Source organism: Odocoileus virginianus, chromosome 21 (assembly GCF_023699985.2).
Source record: "Odocoileus virginianus isolate 20LAN1187 ecotype Illinois chromosome 21, Ovbor_1.2, whole genome shotgun sequence".
Taxonomy (NCBI): domain Eukaryota; kingdom Metazoa; phylum Chordata; class Mammalia; order Artiodactyla; family Cervidae; genus Odocoileus; species Odocoileus virginianus.
This window is the reverse complement of record NC_069694.1, coordinates 38,416,900-38,435,202: the sequence shown is the minus strand read 5'-3', so window position 1 is coordinate 38,435,202 and position 18,303 is coordinate 38,416,900. Positions and strand designations below refer to the sequence as shown.

At 36.4% G+C, this 18,303-nt stretch overlaps 1 protein-coding gene across 1 annotated transcript in view; it reads right to left on the bottom strand.

The window, feature by feature from the left end:
- Positions 1-9,785, bottom strand: part of MTTP (microsomal triglyceride transfer protein) — a 54,300-nt gene extending 44,515 nt beyond the window's left edge. The window contains exons 1-3 of the mRNA XM_020884237.2: positions 9,636-9,785; positions 3,627-3,814; positions 2,091-2,234 (exon numbers count right to left, since the gene is read on the bottom strand). Coding sequence (XP_020739896.2) covers positions 2,091-2,234; positions 3,627-3,814; positions 9,636-9,696 — 393 coding nt within the window. The 5' untranslated portion in view covers positions 9,697-9,785. The remainder of the gene's footprint in view (positions 1-2,090; positions 2,235-3,626; positions 3,815-9,635) is intronic.
- Positions 9,786-18,303: the final 8,518 nt, after the last annotated feature.

Genomic DNA, 18,303 nt, shown 5'->3' with positions numbered 1-18,303 from the left:
GTCCATGGGGTCACAAAGAATTGGACACAACTGAGTGACTAACATTTCACACTTAGAATATAAATGCAATTCATATGTTATGGCTCAAGCATGTTGCCACAATGGAACGCCAAAGAAAAAAATAACAGTATTTCCTATTGCTTACAAAGTTGGGCCATATGAAAATCAACTGAGTTAATAGATACAGTGAAGAATGACAAGAAGACCACAAAGCAACCAGAGACATGGTTTTTCCCCCCAAATACTTTCCAGCTAGAAAAGACAGTAAAAACTTAGAAGTTTCCACACAGACCCTCTCTTTTAAATCCCAGCTCCACCACTTGCTAATTGTGTGACCCTGGGCAAGTTTCTTTCCTTCTCTTAACTTTGATTTCCTCATCTATTACAAGAGGATGAAAAAGCAGCACCTGCTCCCCAGGGCTGTTATGGAGATAAAAGAGAGAATTCATGTAATACCTTCAGACGGTGCAGGTGTTAAGCGCTAAGTATGTTTTAGCTAAATTGTATCTGACTCTCTTGTGACCCCATGGACTGTAGCCTGTCAGGCTCCTCTGTCCATGAAATTACCCAGGCAAGAATACTGGAGTGGGTTGCAATGCTGTCCTCCAGGGGATCTTCCCAACACAGGGATCGAACCCACATCTCTCATGTCTCCTGCATTGACAGGCAGGTTCTTTACCACTAGCAATACCTGGGTAGGCTCAGGGGAGCATGAGGTTTGGGAAAGGCTTCCAGAACACCAAATCAGTCAGTGCAAGACTTGGCTCTAACTGCTTTGTGCAGGACGAGTAGAAGGGCTAGAATATAAAGAGGAAGAATGATTTTCTTCACCAAAACCCATCATCTAGCAATGAACACAAATGACCAAAAGGAAAGTGATAAGGGCTATGAGTGAGCTATAATGTGCTAAGAAGGTTCTAAAGAGGGGTAGTTATTTCCAGCTGGTTAAAAGGGTGTGAACTTTACAAAAAAAAAAAAAAAAAAAGCCTGTAAGCAAAGCTTGAAGCATAGTAAGTATTAATATTTTCACAAGTAGAGAAGAGAGAGAAGCATTCCTGAAATGGTGATTCATATTTGGTTGTAAGAGAGTGATGATACAATAATCCTTCTTGAGAATCCCTTTTTAGTACTTTACTAAAAATGAGCATCAGGAATAGCAACATATTACATGTCTTAAATTTATATTTTAAAGTATTTGTTTTCATTTTTAGTTTGAATCTGGAAATTTTTGATCAAGAGAAATTTTAGAGATTTGAAGTTTTAATGACCCCTTTCTGTTTTTTTACATTAATTCCTGAGAGTAAGTTTTCATCTTTACTAATATAGTATGTTTTTACATGTCAATATAACATCTATACTCTTCATAAACCCATATATTTAATGCCTGATCACAGATCACAATTGTGTTTCAATTCCAAACATACTAAGACCATTTTAAGAGATGAGATTCAAATTGTAAGTAATCACATTTACAGAATTTTCAGAACAAATTTCCAACACACAGTGCTCATTCATTACTTTAGTATATAAAATGCTTTTCAAAGTCATAACTTTAAAATAATCTCTAAATTTTTTTTTAAATAAACTCTATCTTAGAAATGCCATGTCCCTTCAAAAGCTTCAGTTTTGTATTTGAGCCAGTTATTGATACTCTTATGAAAAATTTATATCACTTACCTAATTTAGATCATTTCATTCTTATAATTTGTCTACTTTTCTGAATTTACCCATTCATCTATGATGACCTGTTGTGTTACAGTAGCTTTTTAATCCTTTCAAATTTAATAAAGAATGTACCTTTTAATACTGCCTGTCATCAATAAACAAATATTTGATTCTACTATAAAGATTTTTCATAAAAATAGGGAACATAAATGGCTAGGTAATATAAGTGAATCCAATGCCTTGATTTACTTCTGAAACATTTAATTTGTGACTTCTATTTATTAGTTCTTTGAAAAAAAAAACCTCCATTTTTCACAAAAGTAGTGACACCATGATCACCTAAAATAATATTAATATCCACCTAAGGAAGAAAAATATGAAGTTGGGGGAAAAAAAAGACATGGAACTCCAAAAATCTCTTTTACCTTTCCATGAATTAGATGAAGGAGCACAGGTCTTTGCATTGCTTCCAAGTTTTCCTTTCTTATGATTTGAGATGACTTTTTTCCTTTGAAAATGCTCTTCTCTCCTCTCCGTTGATTCACATTTTCAACTTTTACATCTTTCATCTGGAATCACGGAAAGAAACCTATTAGAAAAACTTCCTATACCTGTTTCCATCAGAGTTTTCTAGAAAATAAAATGGTAAAGCAATAAACAGGGTTGGCCATAATATCTTCTGTCATTCAATACATGATTCACGGTACCTAGCCATCATCTTTAGAAGAAAGGAGAAGGTATTAAAAAATTAGATTTTTGAATTAGGCAAAAATACTGACATTAAAGGAATCTGTGACTTTAGGTTTATAGTGACTGTGGCTGCAATATGGCTCTTTAATGTCGTTTTCACTCTCTTCATTTGTTTTGAACTGTTGCTGTCTGCCTGCTCTCTTCACTTTCTGTACCATTTGTTTGAAAGGTATCCTGCCCCACTGTACCTCATCTATACATACAAAATTAAGGCTTAACAATCTGATCACTGAACAAAGAGGTACAGAATGTTTTCTGCAGAATACTGTTCTACTGAGAAATGGGGAGGTGAATGATAAAGTTTTGATCCAACTTGCAAAACGCACATAGCTATTAGAGGCAACCAAAGAAGTAAAGATCACTTGACAAACATATTGCAATGATACCTCATTATAAAGTATATTACCAGCTACTTACCAGTTACAATGAGGAAAATCTTGGTCCTGGTACCAGTTTCACACCGACATGTAGGGGAACTGACTTTACTAAAGAAATCTATTGCTTTTAGATCCTTGAAAAGCAAATGTGGAATCATATATTAAAGTTGGAAGACGCCCCAAAGGCCATCTAATTTGACCTTTGCCAACACATAAATCTAAAGCATCATAACTGACCAATCACTGCCACTCAGGGAAGCACCTGGTTCTGTCCTCAGGAAGAATGCAGAATAGGTTACTCCCTCATTGGTGATTCTACCTGTCAGATCAAGGAACTCAGGAAAGCGAGAAGGTCACAATTTATCTCCTTTACTTAGAGTGGTCTCAATTGCTTTTCATATGACATGGATTCTACACTCCTTACATGCAGATCATTTCAAATGGATTCTGGTTTTTGTACCTATTAACATGACATATTAACAGCCTGGCATGCTGCAGTCCATGGGATCACAGCTGGACACAACTACGCTACTGAACAACAACAAAATATGACATCTAGAACTGAACATAATACTTTAGTTACCAGTAGACAAGAACTGAACATAATACTTTAGTTACCAGTAGACACCTTCATTTGCCTGCTTCAATAATTTGGAAAGATGAGATAATTTTTGATTAGCAAAAACTTCAAAACTGTATATCTACTTATTTAAGTGATGGATAACATTCAATGAACATATGACCAAAAGCACAAACAAGTGCTTTTGAATGGTACACTTCTCAAAGACTTTGCTAACATCTAATCTTTGCATCGCTCTGGTAGAAAATACCCACCGTAATTTGGATCAGTTGGTTATCATCACCATCAGGACTCCTCCACAGTAAGACGACATCCACATTGGATGAAATTCGGTAGCCTACACTGTCTTGGAGGTTTCCTTTGCCCCGATCAAGAAAAACTTCAGTGGAGTATGTGAGTTTGTATAGTCGGTCATTATTTAATGAGAGACCAGTTGTGTGACCTGTAAAAAGACAGTGATACAAGTCAAGTCTTAGTTGTAAGGCACCCAGCAGGCCAGGGACTATGCTATCCTGCCATCAATGCATTCCTTCTCCAGTACATTAGTACCCAGTGGGAGCTTATATTTGTTAACGGGAGTAAATCTTTGCTAAGTGAAACATGGTTCTACTTATTCATCTGCTGAAATTATTGGTTGAACAACAATAAAAACAACAACTAACAAAGAAATAAGCTTCCATTTCAGAAAACTTAGTTTGTATCTTTAAATAATAATCCAATTATCTAAATATTGCCTTGGTTGAACTATAGAATATTTTAAAATAAATATCATTGTATTGCTTTAACTTATATGTGTATTATTTTTTCCCCTCTCCCTACCCAGCTTTCTTTAAATCAAATAATAAAATTTGATTTCAAGTAGAAGTTCAGCCAGAGATTGCCTGGTAATTTGCAATTAACATATTTAAAATACAACAGGTCAAAGCCAAAGAAATTTTAGCAGTTAGATGGTGGTCCCTTACATTGGATATTTTGAACATTTAAACAATATACCTTCAAGGAAATTTACCCTGTTAATTAAATTAGTAAACTTCCAGTATGAAAGTACATTTCAAGGCAACACATATGTAAATTTAAATTAGCTGTTCCTGAATAAAATGATGTTTTCCTACATAAAATCCAGCACAGGTTTTATTTTGGAAGGGACAATTTAATGTTTAATGTCAAATAGTATACAAGTCAGCATAATAACCAAAAAAAAAAAAAAAAAAAAGAAAGATACATGGAAGAGTTCATACACTTTCCAGTCAGTATATCTTAACCCAAAGAAAACATAAAAGAGTAGCATCCAGTCTTTCCCAAAGATGAACTGAAGTCATACAAAGTCTTTTGAAATATCTTCTAGTCATAGCTCTCAGGAGAGAGTAAAATAAGATTTCAGTATGCATTTTTCCTCAGGGCTAACAGGGCAGAATTGACTAGTTAACTATAACAGGCAACCATGTCTCTTTTTCCCCCACAGGAAATATGCATATGGGGGAGGGACAGAAAAGGAGGCTGGGATGACTAGGCAAGATGTGAGGCAGCTGAGAAAGGAAGTAAAATTACTTGAAAAGTCAAAAATTAAGAAAACCTCCTTACTGTCTGTTCTAAGTCTTTCCTACATATTAACTTCTTTAATCCTCACAAAAATCTAATGGGGTAGGTACTATTATTAGCCTGATTTTATAGTTGAGGAAATCAAGAGACACAGAGATTATATAATTTACCCAAGATCACTCAGGAAATTAGCGGTGAAACCTCTAACACCCTGTCTGGATCCAGAGACCATGGATCTTACTTACACTATACACATATAAACCTTTAGGTTGACCTCTTCCATTCCTGGGGACTGGGCTAGGAATTCATTCATTCATTCAACAAGGATGTACTGAGCAACTACTGGGTAGTCAGCACTTGTCTAGGTTCTGGGGCTATACCAGTTAACAAGCAGACAACATGTCTACCTCTGTGGCGTTTACATTTAAATGAGAGGGGGTGGGCAATAAAAAAATCAAGTATATAAGTAAATTATAAAGAATATTAGAAGTTCTAATGAAGAAAAATGAAATAGGAAAGAAATGGGTATGTTCAGGGGAAAATCTTTATTGAGAAGGTAATATTCTGGGCAAGGACTTTAGGCTAGTCACTTGAATATCTGTGGAGAGGGCACTCCCCACCCCTCCTTCCTCCCATTTCTCACCACCACACCCCCCTCCATCCCTCCACAGACAGGAGAACAAGTTCAAAGGCCCTGAGGAGAGTTCCCGGAGAGGAAATGGAGGAACAACAGAGAGGCCAAAGACTCTGGGATTGGGTAAAAGACAAAGCTAAAATAGATGAGGTCAAATAGGCACCCATGAGTGTCTGGGAGATGGTGGGTGAGGGGGGCAGGTATTTGCATAGACTTAGAATTTGACTGAGATGAAAAACTATTGAAAAGTTTTGGTGGTGAAGGTACATGATCTGACAAAACTTCAGTGAAAGGGGATGAGGATTTTAACAGGAAAATTTTTAACAGAAAAGCCAGAAGGAAATAATGGAGTGGGTACCCAAATGTGTACATGAAAACAGGCTGTGTCCAAGCACCAAGTCAGGCAGAACCTCAGGTATGACATAAGGAAGGCAGACAAAGGCAGGAAAATCCTTGAAGGAGACAAAGTCTGTGACTCCCTCTAGCTTCCCCAAACTGGGGATACTGCTGCAGGTTCAGACACCGGCTTTCTGACCAGAAAGACATTTTGGTCAAAGAGGCCTTCCTTTTTACGACACCTATCAAATTCCACAAAGGGCAAAAAGGAAATACTTGTTGCCTTATCTAACCCTCACAGCAATTCTGATAGGTAAGCAGTATAGGGCAGTTAAGAAAAGCTGACTCCACATTTAATTCAACGTAGCAGATAGAATGCTGAATTTGATGTTGGAATATACTAAAATTCAAGTTTTGTGGACAACCTGAAGGTGGCTTCTGATTAAAATAATTACGAAAAAAAAATAAAATAAAATAATTATAAAAAGTTTCTCTTTAATGCCAAAGCCTTCCAAACTATCATGCTGGGTTTTTTGTTTGTTTGTTTGTTTGTTTTTACTTGACTGGTCAAAAGAATGTGAAAGGGACAATATATTTCAGTTTCTGACGATGACTTGGAATTGATAGAGGAAAGAATGGCTTTCTTCTACAACTTTTCCTACCTCATTCAATAGGAGATACGTCCTAAAAAGATTAAAGATACATCCTTTAAATAAGTGGATCATGCTGAAGTGTTGCCCATGTTGTCCTTTCCTCTTTGATAAGTATTTCTCTATTTATGTTACTCAGGGATTCAGCAATACTGGCAAGTGGGGGCATGTTCCATTTATATATCTTGACTAAATTTCTGTCTTCGGGTGTTGCTCTGTAGAGTATGCAGCAGGGCAACAGGAATTGATGGCAGATTAAATGAGAAAATCAATTTTAGCTCCCAAAGGAGTCTGTACCTTTTCAACGTGTTCCTCTGAGGGAATTTTTTTACTACCACAAAAGGAAAAAAACTTTTAATTTTGAAATTAAAAAAAAATCTCAAAATATTCTTTTATTAAACTCAGATCAGTGTAATAGTTAATTGACTTAAGCAAAAAAACAAAATAGAAATAAGCTAGTAAAGGTGAGGCTTGAAGAGACCTGCAGTGATGATAAGGATGAAAATAAAGGGACTTAGGAATCCAACAGAAACCCAGAAGGCCGGAAGGAAAAGAGTAAGATGAAGGATAAGGGAGGGGGAAATATGGAAGATGTTGTTGTGAATGGACTGAAAAGTATAGTCAGGCCAGGAAATGAAAGAAAGACTGGTGTGAAGGAACAGTTCAGGTTTAGAGGTAACAAGATTAAGTAGAAAATGTAGGTATGGGTGGATTATCAAAAGGAAAAGCATTATGAAGAAAACCCAAAGAAGACACTGAGAATAGACCCACCATTACAAAATATGATTTAGAAAAAGCAGAGGTAACACAAATCTCCCCAACATTGAGTCAGCATGTCTCTTCTCTATACTAACTCCTTCTTCATTCAATTTACAATCTAATCTGCTCTCAACATCCACCCAGATCTGGAGATTTGCTAAATAATTGCATTGATAATTAACTGTGAGATGAGTTTTGAAGTGATGCATAACATCCCAAATTTATAATGGCCTGATTTTAAAGTAAACTCTTCACAACTAGTTTGCTTATTAAATGTCAATCATGTCAAAGGACAAGGAATCTATGATTAAACCATGATACATGGCTTCCCAGGTGGTGCTAGTGGTAAAAAATCCACCTGCCAGTGCAAGAGACACAAGAGACTAGAGTTCAATTCCTAGGTCGGGAAGATCCCCTGGAAAAGGTAATGGCACCCCACTCCAGTATCCTTGCCTGGGAAATCCCATGGTCAGAGGTGCCTGGTGGGCTACAGTCTATGGGGTTGCAAAGAATCGGACACAACAGAGTAAACAAAGTACCATAATATAAGAAGTTACTCCATCCAGGTAAGAGAAAGTTGTCAAGTCCTATATCTTTTATTCATGATATTTGGCACAAGAAGCTTATATCACAACACTAATAACACTTAAGCTTTGAAACCCTCACTTGCCCAGGCCTTTTCCAAGATCTTAGAAGGGGACTCTGGTGTTATGCATACATGCCGTATCTTTTTTCAGTAATAGTTGCAAAAGTAAGATTTTTTTTGTGTGAAAATGTAGATTTTTTTTCTCAAATATGGAGCCTAAATTGTAAAAGCTTCAGTTTCTAAAATTCTGGATTTGTCACTGAACTTACAACAAACTGTAGCTATCTATTATGTTCTCCTGTATGTCATTTCTGTGTGTGTATATATGTGTATTTACATCTTTACAAATGCATTTAATTGAAAACATCAAGTTATCCAATATTCTATGTAGGAAAGGGAAGAAAAGAGAAGCCCACAATATCTCAATTATTTTTCTCAAAATAATGGTGGTATTAGGTTTGACCTCATGGTGCATAAATCGGTCATATTATGAATATTTAGCAGTATTTGACATAAAATGCAAGCTGTTTCACAATTCTCTGTCAGATATAATTTACAAACCTTTATTTTTTTCATTAAAATTTTCTTTCATCCAAGTAAGGCTGTATCTTTACCAAACATTTTAGAAAATGGTTATATATATATATATATATATATATATATATGCATATAAATATATGTATAATCTTTAGTTCAAGAATCTGAAGTGTAATTTGCTTAGGTGAAATAATTTAGTCCCCCCCACCCCCATTTATTGTTCCAATAGCAAAAATTGTCTCTTTTCCTCATGTGGAAATTTTCCATGCAAAAAATTTTGAGACAAACTTTACCTTATTAAAAAAAGTCACAGTTATCAAAAGAGGAGTTTAGAAGCTTACAAGTGAGTTGTTTTATATCAATTGCTTAGAGTACACAGTTATTAAAATTGGACCCTATCAAGCTAAGTTTTATAATAGGTCCACTGATTTTGATGGTGAGTCCTCTTAAGAGATTCTAAAAAGCGATCATTTTACAGGTGCAATATGTAGAAATTCAAGGCATGCATAAATTAGCTGATTTAAAACAAGATTACATATTAATATATTTCATACAGCTTTTTGAAATTATTACTCAAAATTTGTTTGCTCTGAAAGTTACCAATTCATATTATCTTAAAATAGAAACTATAATGAGCAACACTATTTTTCCAAAGATAAATGTTATCTCTTAAATCTATGTCGTGTAGTTTTATTTTCTATAATCCACCAACTATGATAATCTTATCTTTTTTGAATGGTGATAGAGTTAAATACAGGCTTTACCATTTCATTCATAATCCTTTGAGTCAAATGCCTTTTTCATTGAGTCTAATTCTCTTTGATGTCGCATTGCTAGGCAACTAGAAGGAAATTTAAGAACTGTTTTTTTTAAATCTACTTTTACAATTCAAATGAAGGAGCTGCTTTCATTGAGTGACCAGCAGCAGCAGGTAACAATAGCTGGCATCTTTTTTCTCCCTTTTAAAAATAAACCATGAATGAGAATGAAGCAAGAAGCATGCTAGTCTGTAGGATTGAAACTAAAAGGAACCTCTGTTTTCTTAATGTATGTAGGAATTCGAATTTAGTTTTCATTCCAATCCAGTCATGCCTTCACCAGCATTCTAAAGTTACATGGGTTTGAAGATCACTTAGTTAAGAATTCTTTCATTACACATACACACACATTTTCCCCCTCAAACAATTAAAATTAAAGTTAGCAGAAGGCAACACAAACTTACCTTTAACAGAAGCTGAATATGAGGAAATGAAGCAGAGAAAAAGCACAGCGAGAAGAATCATATTGATTAAGCTACCCTCTAATGCATGCAGTTCCCAGCTAGAAGTCACTGAGAAGTGGACTCTTTCAGTGGCAGCAAGGGAGTGACCCTTCTCAGAACCTGCAACAATGTTTATCTTTGGGAGAAAGGTCAGATTCCAAACTCCAAAATCAGGACCTAAGTTCACAGAAGGGCTCACTATTAATAATTAAACTTAGGTGGGCTATAGTTTTCAGTCTCTCACTCTTTTACTTTTTTACTCAATAAGAAAAATCAAGAAAATTTTCACTTTTGAGAGCTAAACTAAACCAGTTACCATCCTGTAAATTCAAAAGTACGGAGGGGCAATCAAGGAAAACTGGGGATGATACATTTCTGCTCAGCACATAATCATCAACATTCCTATAACATTGAATGCCTGTCTTCACATTTACCATTTGATGTGGGAAAGTGGTGAGGATTTGAGAACTCATGTAAACTTGATGGAATTTTATTTCTTGTATGGTCATCTGAAATTTTTTATACCATGTGTATGCTATTATTAAAAAATCACTCTGAATTTTAGAATTTGAATTTTAAAATTTTAACTTGAACCACCACCAGTCACTTCAAAATAATGTTAGAATAGATACAACATTCATTTCGGAAAACTAGATGATTCTTTCTATGTGTGAATCAGCATTGTCTACCATTAACACACTAGCAGGTGTGTGATAGCAAACTCTGATAGCAAACTATGCAAACATAGCAAACTATGATAAACTGAGCTTATGACTGAGTTTATCATAGTAGACCCCTAGCTATAGCTATGACAATAAACAATTGTCTGGATCCTCAGATTGGCTGGCTGCAGTTCCCTGTGCTTTCTGAATCCCAGTTCTAGGCAGAAATTCAGAAAGGGGATTCCAGTCCTTAACACTTTTGCAACAGAAAATTAATTAGGACACTTCTCTAGAATTAAAGTGAATACCCTAGAATGGCTGAAGACCACACTAACTAAACCAGCTCTGCCCTTGTAAACTTCTGCAAGAGAAACTTGCTATGAATAAAACCTGCTAAAATGAGGTGATTTGCAAACCATGTGGGGATGCTTTGGCAAAGGAAGGAATAATGTGTTGGTGAAGGGATTTTTCAAATAAAATTGAAAATATTTATGGCCATGTTTGGGGCTTCCCTGCAGGCTCAGTGGTTAAGAATTCACCTCTTGGCCAAGCCGGAGATTTGGGTTCGATCCCTGGGTCAGAAAGATCCCCTGGAGAAGGAAATGGCAATCCATTCCAGTAATCTTGCCTGGGAAATTCCATGGACAGAGGAGCCTGATGAGCTACAGTCTATGGGGTCACAGAATCAGACATGACTTAGCAACTAACTGCAGCAGTATGGTCATGTTTAAGCATAACGGGTTCTTATATCTAACTTCATCTCTCTCCAAACCCTTTTCTAGAATCCTAACCTTAAGCTTAAATCTTCTAGACAACACAGGTAAAAGACAGTCAATTTGATAGACAGGGCCACAAGATGAAATCTAAAATACAAAGTCTCAAAGTTAAGCATACTTCCTTTTGAAATATGTATTTTTTTATAAAGAACTGAAATGTGAAAACTGTTTGTCTATATCATCTATTGAGATTAGAACTTAATTTGCTATTATGTTTTATATATAAATCACAGCTAAAGTACCTATACAAAAATAAAATACTTGGTTATTACTTTCACTTTAAAGTTATAAATAATAAGTTGTCCTGGGGTAAATAGAAAATAGTAAGTTGTCCTCTTAGAAAAATAACTGGTGAAGAAATATAAGTTTTTATGAATGGTAGTATTATAAATACAAGATAACATGAAAGTGCTTTATTGCTTTACATTTGAATAGATTTCAATGTAGTCCCACAATTTCTGCATTGCATACATAGTGATACGAAGCCACTATAGTCACTTAAACTTTACACATTTTTTTGTTTAGATTAAGGACTATTTTAAATTTTATGAGAACTGCCTTTTGTTTTCATTTGAGGTTTACAACTCCATGCTTGTGTTTTGACTATGTGGTGCATGATACGTGTCTATTTGGTTAAAGTACTATTCGTTGTCAGATGTTTACCAGAGTTGAACCAATAAAAAGCATATCACTATTGCCTAACAAAATCTGTTTCATTTGAGTATTTGCCTTCCACTAGAAAACATCTATGAGTCACTGTATTAAGTAGTCATTTAAATGTAGGATGTTCAAATAAGGCTACTTCTATTGGTAATAAAAACCATCATCCTTAACTTTTACAAAGATATTTGAAGTACTTCTTAAGATAGTTTCAGAGATGAAATAAGAATGCCAAAGCCTTTCCATATCCAGTGAATTCTGTGTGCCAAAGAGAGGGATTCTCCTTGGTTACTCTGTTGACCAAGCAAAGTGACATTTTACAATAATGTGGGAGATATCTCCAAATCTTATCATGTGTAAATCAGCTATTTACACAGCATGTGAAGCAATACAGAAGCACAGCATGATACAGGAATAAGAGCTTGCCATCTATGGTACAATTACTAGGTTAATACACTATGCTAAGCACTGAACATTTTCTAGTATAGCCTAACAACCATTATTTCACATGTTAGCAAAATGACATTCAGATTAACTTAGTAAAATGATTTAAGGATCCTAGAAAAACAAACATTGAAACCTAGATACAGTATTCTCCTTTACTTAAACAATATTAGAGATAGGAAGTGGAAAAACTTGATTTTTTACATATGACATAGAATTATCAATTCGGACTGTCTTTTAATAAGTTCATCACACTTTTGTGTGAAGGCTAACAGGTAGCTTAATTGCTGTGGCTAGATGTTCCAGGCTGAACAGATTGTTCCAGGAAAAAAACTAATCTGTGCTAGTCAGGTCACAATCAAGTAATAGATTTTAAAACAATGCTATTGCAATGAAATCCATTGGTAAGTACATGGCACTGTGGAATATCTGCTATTCTATTTGGCAGTGATAATAAGAGACTATGAAATAAAGATGGCTAACTAATTCCAAAGTACAGCTGTGTTTCTGTTAAGTATCAGAGGTTGCTAGGAGTTAACTCATTTCCTAGATTAGAAGATGAATGAACTTCACCCCACTAAAGGCTGAAAGGAAATGTATTACTCTTCTACATATAGTTAAGTCAGAATGTATGATAGATATCTATGGAGGGAAGAAAGGCATTGTGACGTCAGAACACTTTATCCTAGAAAGAAGCAAGACACTAATGAAAAAAACTTTTTAGAGGGACGCTTCAAGTTATCCCTAAGTGGTCATAACAAAATTCTACTAGTATTTTCAGTTTGATGAGTGAATTAGCATTCTCAGGAATCCTGCAAAAAATATTTTTGGTAGGTAAGGAAGACCGTGGGGATCCTAGAACCAATCCCACACAGATACTGAGAGAGGACTGTACATTTTGTCTTTGCCTTTTGTCAGTTAACATTTTCTCAGTTTGTCTGTTTTTAATTTTTTATAGAGTAGAGTTGATTTACAATATTGTGTTAATTTTGGGTGTATGTCAAAGTGAATCAGTTACACATAACACATATCTACTCTTTTTTAGATCTTTCTCCCATATAGACCATTACAGATTATTGAGTAGAATTCTCTGTTCTATACAGTAGGTCCTTATTAGCTAACTATTTTATAGATAGTAATGTGTATGTGGTTCTATGAAGACCTACAAGCATTTTAGAACTAACACCTGAAAAAGAGGTCCTTTTCATTATAGGGGACTGGAATGCAAAAGTAGGAAGTCAAGAGACACTGGAGTAACAGGCAAATTTGGCCTTGGAGTACAGAATAAAGCAGGACAGAGGCTAATAGAGTTTTGCCAAGAGAACACACTGGTAACAGCAAACACCCTCTTCCAATGACACAAGAGAAGACTCTACACATGGCCATCACCAGATGGCCAACACCGAAATCAGACTGACTATATTCTTTGCAGCCAAAGATGGAGAAGCTCTATACAGTCAGCAAAAAAAAAAAAAAAAAAAAGACTTGGAGCTGACTGTGGCACAGATCATGAACTCCTTATTGCCAAATTCAGACTTACACTGAAGAGAGTAGGGATAACCACTAGACCATTCAGGTATGACCTAAATCAAATCCCTTATGAATATACAGTGGAAGTGAGAAATAGATTTAAGGGACTAGATCTGATAGACAGAGAGCCTGATGAACCATGGACAGAGGTTCATGACATTGTACAGAAGACAGGGACCAAGACCATCCCATGGAAAAGAAATGCAAAAAGGCAAAGTGGTTGTCTGAGGAGGCCTTACAAATAGCTGTGGAAAGAAGAGAAGTAAAAAGCAAAGGAGGAAAGGAAAGATATTCCCATTTGAATGCAGAGTTCCAAAGAATAGCAAGGAGAGATAAGAAAGCCTTCCTCAGCAGATCAATCCAAAGAAATAGAGGAAAACAACAGAATGGGAAAGACTAGAGATCTCTTCAAGAAAATTAGAGATATGAAGGGAACATTTCATGCAAAAATGGGTTCAATAAAGGACAGAAATGGTATGGACCTAACAGAAGCAGAAGATATTAGGAAGAGGTGGCAAGAATACACAGAAGAACTGTCCAAAAAACATCTTTATGACCCAGATAATCACAATGGTGTGATCACTCACCTAGAGCCAGACATCCTGGAATGTGAAGTCACATGGGCCTTAAAAGCATCACTACGAACAAAGCTAGTGGAAGTGATAGAATTCCAATTGAGCTATTTCAAATCCCGAAAGATGATGCTGTGAAAGTGCTGCACTCAGTATGCCAGCAAATTTGGAAAACTCAGCAGTGGCCACAGGACTGGAAAAGGTCTGTTTTCATTCCAATGCCAAAGAAAGGCAATCCCAAAGAATGCTCAAACTACCACACAATTGCACTCATCTCACATGCTAGTAAAGTAATGCTCAAAATTCTCCAAGCCAGGCTTCAGCAATACGTGAACCGAGAACTTCCAAATGTTCAAGCTGTTTTTAGAAAAGGCAGAGGAACCATAGATCAAATTGTCAATATCTGCTGGATCATCGAAAAATCAAGAGAGTTCCAGAAAAACATCTGTTTCTGATTTATTGACTACGCCAAAGCCTTTGACTGTGTGGATCACAATAAACTGTGGAAAATTCTGAAGGAGATGGGAATACCAGACTACCTGACCTGCCTCTTGAGAAACCTATGTGCAGGTCAGGAAGCAACAGTTAGAACTGGACATTGAACAACACACTGGTTCCAAATAGAAAAAGGAGTATGTCAAGGCTGTATATTGTCACCCTGCTTATTTAACTTATATGCAGAATACATCATGAGAAACGCTCTACTGGAAGAAGCACAAGCTGGAATTAAGATTACCAGGAGAAATATCAATAACCTCAGATATGCAGATGACACCACCCTTATGGTAGAAAGTGAAGAGGAACTAAAGAGCCTCTTGATGAAAGTGAAAGAGGAGAGTGAAAAAGTTGGCTTAAAGCTCAACATTCAGAAAACTAAGATCATGGCATCTTGTCCCATCACCTCATGGGAAATAGATGGGGAGACAGTGGAAACAGTGTCAGACTATTTTTTTGGGGACTCCAAAATCACTGCAGATGGTGACTGCAGCCATGAAATTAAAAGATGCTTACTGCTTGGAAGGAAAGTTATGACCAATCTAGGTAGCATATTAAAAAGCAGATACATTGCTTCACCAACAGAGGTCCATCTGGTCAAGGCTATGGTTTTTCCAGTGGTCATGTATGGATGTGAGAGTTGGCCTGTGAAGAATGCAGAACGCCGTAAAATTCATGCTTTTGAACTGTGGTGTTGGAGAAGACTCTTGAGAGTCACTTGGACGCCAAGGAGATCCAACCAGTCCATCTTAAAGGAGATCAATCCTGGGCGTTCACTGGAAGGACTGATGCTGAAGCTGAAACTCCAATACTTTGGCCACCTCATGCAAAGAGTTGACTCGTTGGAAAAGACCCGGATGTTAGGATGGATTGGGGGCAGGAGGAGAAGGGGGCAACAGAGGATGAGATGGCTGGATGGCATCACCGACTCAATGGACATGAGTTTGAATAACCTCTGGGAGTCGGTGATGGACAGAGAGGCCTGACGTGCTGCGATTCATGGGGTCACAAAGAGTCGGACACGACTGAGCGACTGAACTGAACCAAACTGAATGTGTATATGTCAATTCCAGTCCTAATTTAGGGACTGTATTCTCATAAAGTGATGCTCTCTTTTATACTAAGCAAAAATTATATGAGAATACATATACTATTTTTAAAGGTATTGTTTAAGAATTCTCTTTGATAAAAGAAAAATGCACTAAGGAAAATGCTTTTCCTTAAAAGGAATAAATAAGACTTAGGTTTGAAATATATGGACTCTAAGACTTGCCAAAAAGGATAATCATTTTCAAATAATGGAGTCATTAATCAAACTTTACCTCTACCTCCCACACCTCCACACACGTGTATTTTTTTTTTCATTTATTTTTATTAATTGGAGGATAAGTACTTTACAATATTGTAGTGGTTTTTGCCATACATTGACATGAATCAGCCATGGATTTACATGTATTCCCCATCCCAATCCCCCCTCCCACCTCCCTCTCTACCCGCTCCCTCTGGGTCTTCCCAGTGCACCAGGCCCAAGCACTTTTCTCATGCATCCAACCTGGGCTGGTGATCTGTTTCACCCTAGATAATATACATGTTTCAATGCTGTTCTCTCAAAACATTCCACCCTCGCCTTCTCCCAGAGTCCACAAGTCTGTTCTATACATCTGAGTCTCTTTTTCTGTTTTGCATATAGGGTTATCGTTACCATCTTTCTAAATTCCATATATATGTGTTAGTATACTGTAATGGTCTTTATCTTTCTGGCTTACTTTGCTCTGTATAATGGGCTCCAGTTTCATCCATCTCATTAGAACTGATTCAAATGAATTCTTTTTAATGGCTGAGTAATATTCCATGGTGTATATGTACCACAGCTTCCTTATCCATTCATCTGCTGTTGGGCATCTAGGTTGCTTCCATGTCCTGGCTATTATAAACAGTGCTGTGATGAACATTGGGGTGCATGTGTCTCTTTCAGATCTGGTTTCCTTGGTGTGTATGCCCAGGAGTGGGATTGCTGGGTCATATGGCAGCTCTATTTCCAGTTTTTTAAGGAATCTCCACTGTTCTCCATAGCGGCTGTACTAGTTTGCATTCCCACCAACAGTGGAAGAGGGTTCCCTTTTCTCCACACCCTCTCCAGCATTTATTGCTTGTAGACTTTTGGATAGCAGCCATCCTGACTGGCGTGTAATGGTACCTCATTGTGGTTTTGATTTGCATTTCTCTGATAATGAGTGATGTTGAGCATCTTTTCATGTGTTTGTTAGCCATCTGTATGTCTTCTTTGGAGAAATGTCTGTTTAGTTCTTTGGCCCATTTTTTGATTGGGTCATTTATTTTTCTGGAATTGAGCTTCAGGAGTTGCTTGTATATTTTTGAGATTAATCTTTTGTCTGTGCTTCATTTGCTATTATTTTCTCCCAATCTGAGGGCTGTCTTTTCACCTTACTTATCGTTTCCTTTGTTGTGCAAAAGCTTTTAAGTTTCATTAGGTCCCATTTGTTTATTTTTGCTTTTCTTTGCAATATTCTGGGAGGTGGGTCATAGAGGATCCTGCTGTGATTTATGTCAGAGAGTGTTTTGCCTATGTTCTGCTCTAGGAGTTTTATAGTTTCTGGTCTTACATTTAGATATTTAATCCATTTTGAGTTTATTTTTGTGTACGGTGTTAGAAAGTGTTCTAGTTTCACTCTTTTACAAGTGGTTGACCAGTTTTCCCAGCACCACTTGTTAAAGAGGTTGTCTTTTTTCCATTGTATCTCCTTGTCTCCTTTGTCAAAGATAAGGTGTCCATAGGTTTGTGGATTTATCTCTGGGCTTTCTATTCTGTTCCATTGATCTATATTTCTGTCTTTGTGCCAGTACCATACTGTCTTGATGACTGTAGCTTTGTAGTAGAGTCTGAAGTCAGGCAGATTGATTCCTCCAGTTCCATTCTTCTTTCTCAAGATTACTTTGGTTATTCAAGGTTTTTTGTATTTCCATACAAATTGTGAAATTGTTTCTTCTAGTTCTGTGAAAAATACCATTGGTAGCTTAATAGGGATTGCATTGAATCTATAGACTGCTTTGGGTAGTATAGCCATTTTGACAATATTGATTCTTCCAATCCATGAACACGGTATGTTTCTCCATCTGTTTGTGTCCTCTTTGTGCCCTCTTTCATCAGTGTTTTATAGTTTTCTATGTATAGGTCTTTTGTTTCTTTAGGTAGATATACTCCTAAGTATTTTATTCTTTTTGTTGCAATGGTGAATGGTATTGTTTCCTTAATTTCTCTTTCTGTTTTCTTATTGTTAGTGTATAGGAATGCAAGGGATTTCTGCACACATGTGTATTTGACAACAACCAAAAACTCCTTGTGGGTCAATAATACTCACCCTAAGAGGAGTCTAACCTTATTTTTGGTGGCACAAAACCAAATTTCTAGCATTTAGGAAGAAAACTGATAGCTTTCTTTCAATGAACTATTATAAATAAAACAAAGCTT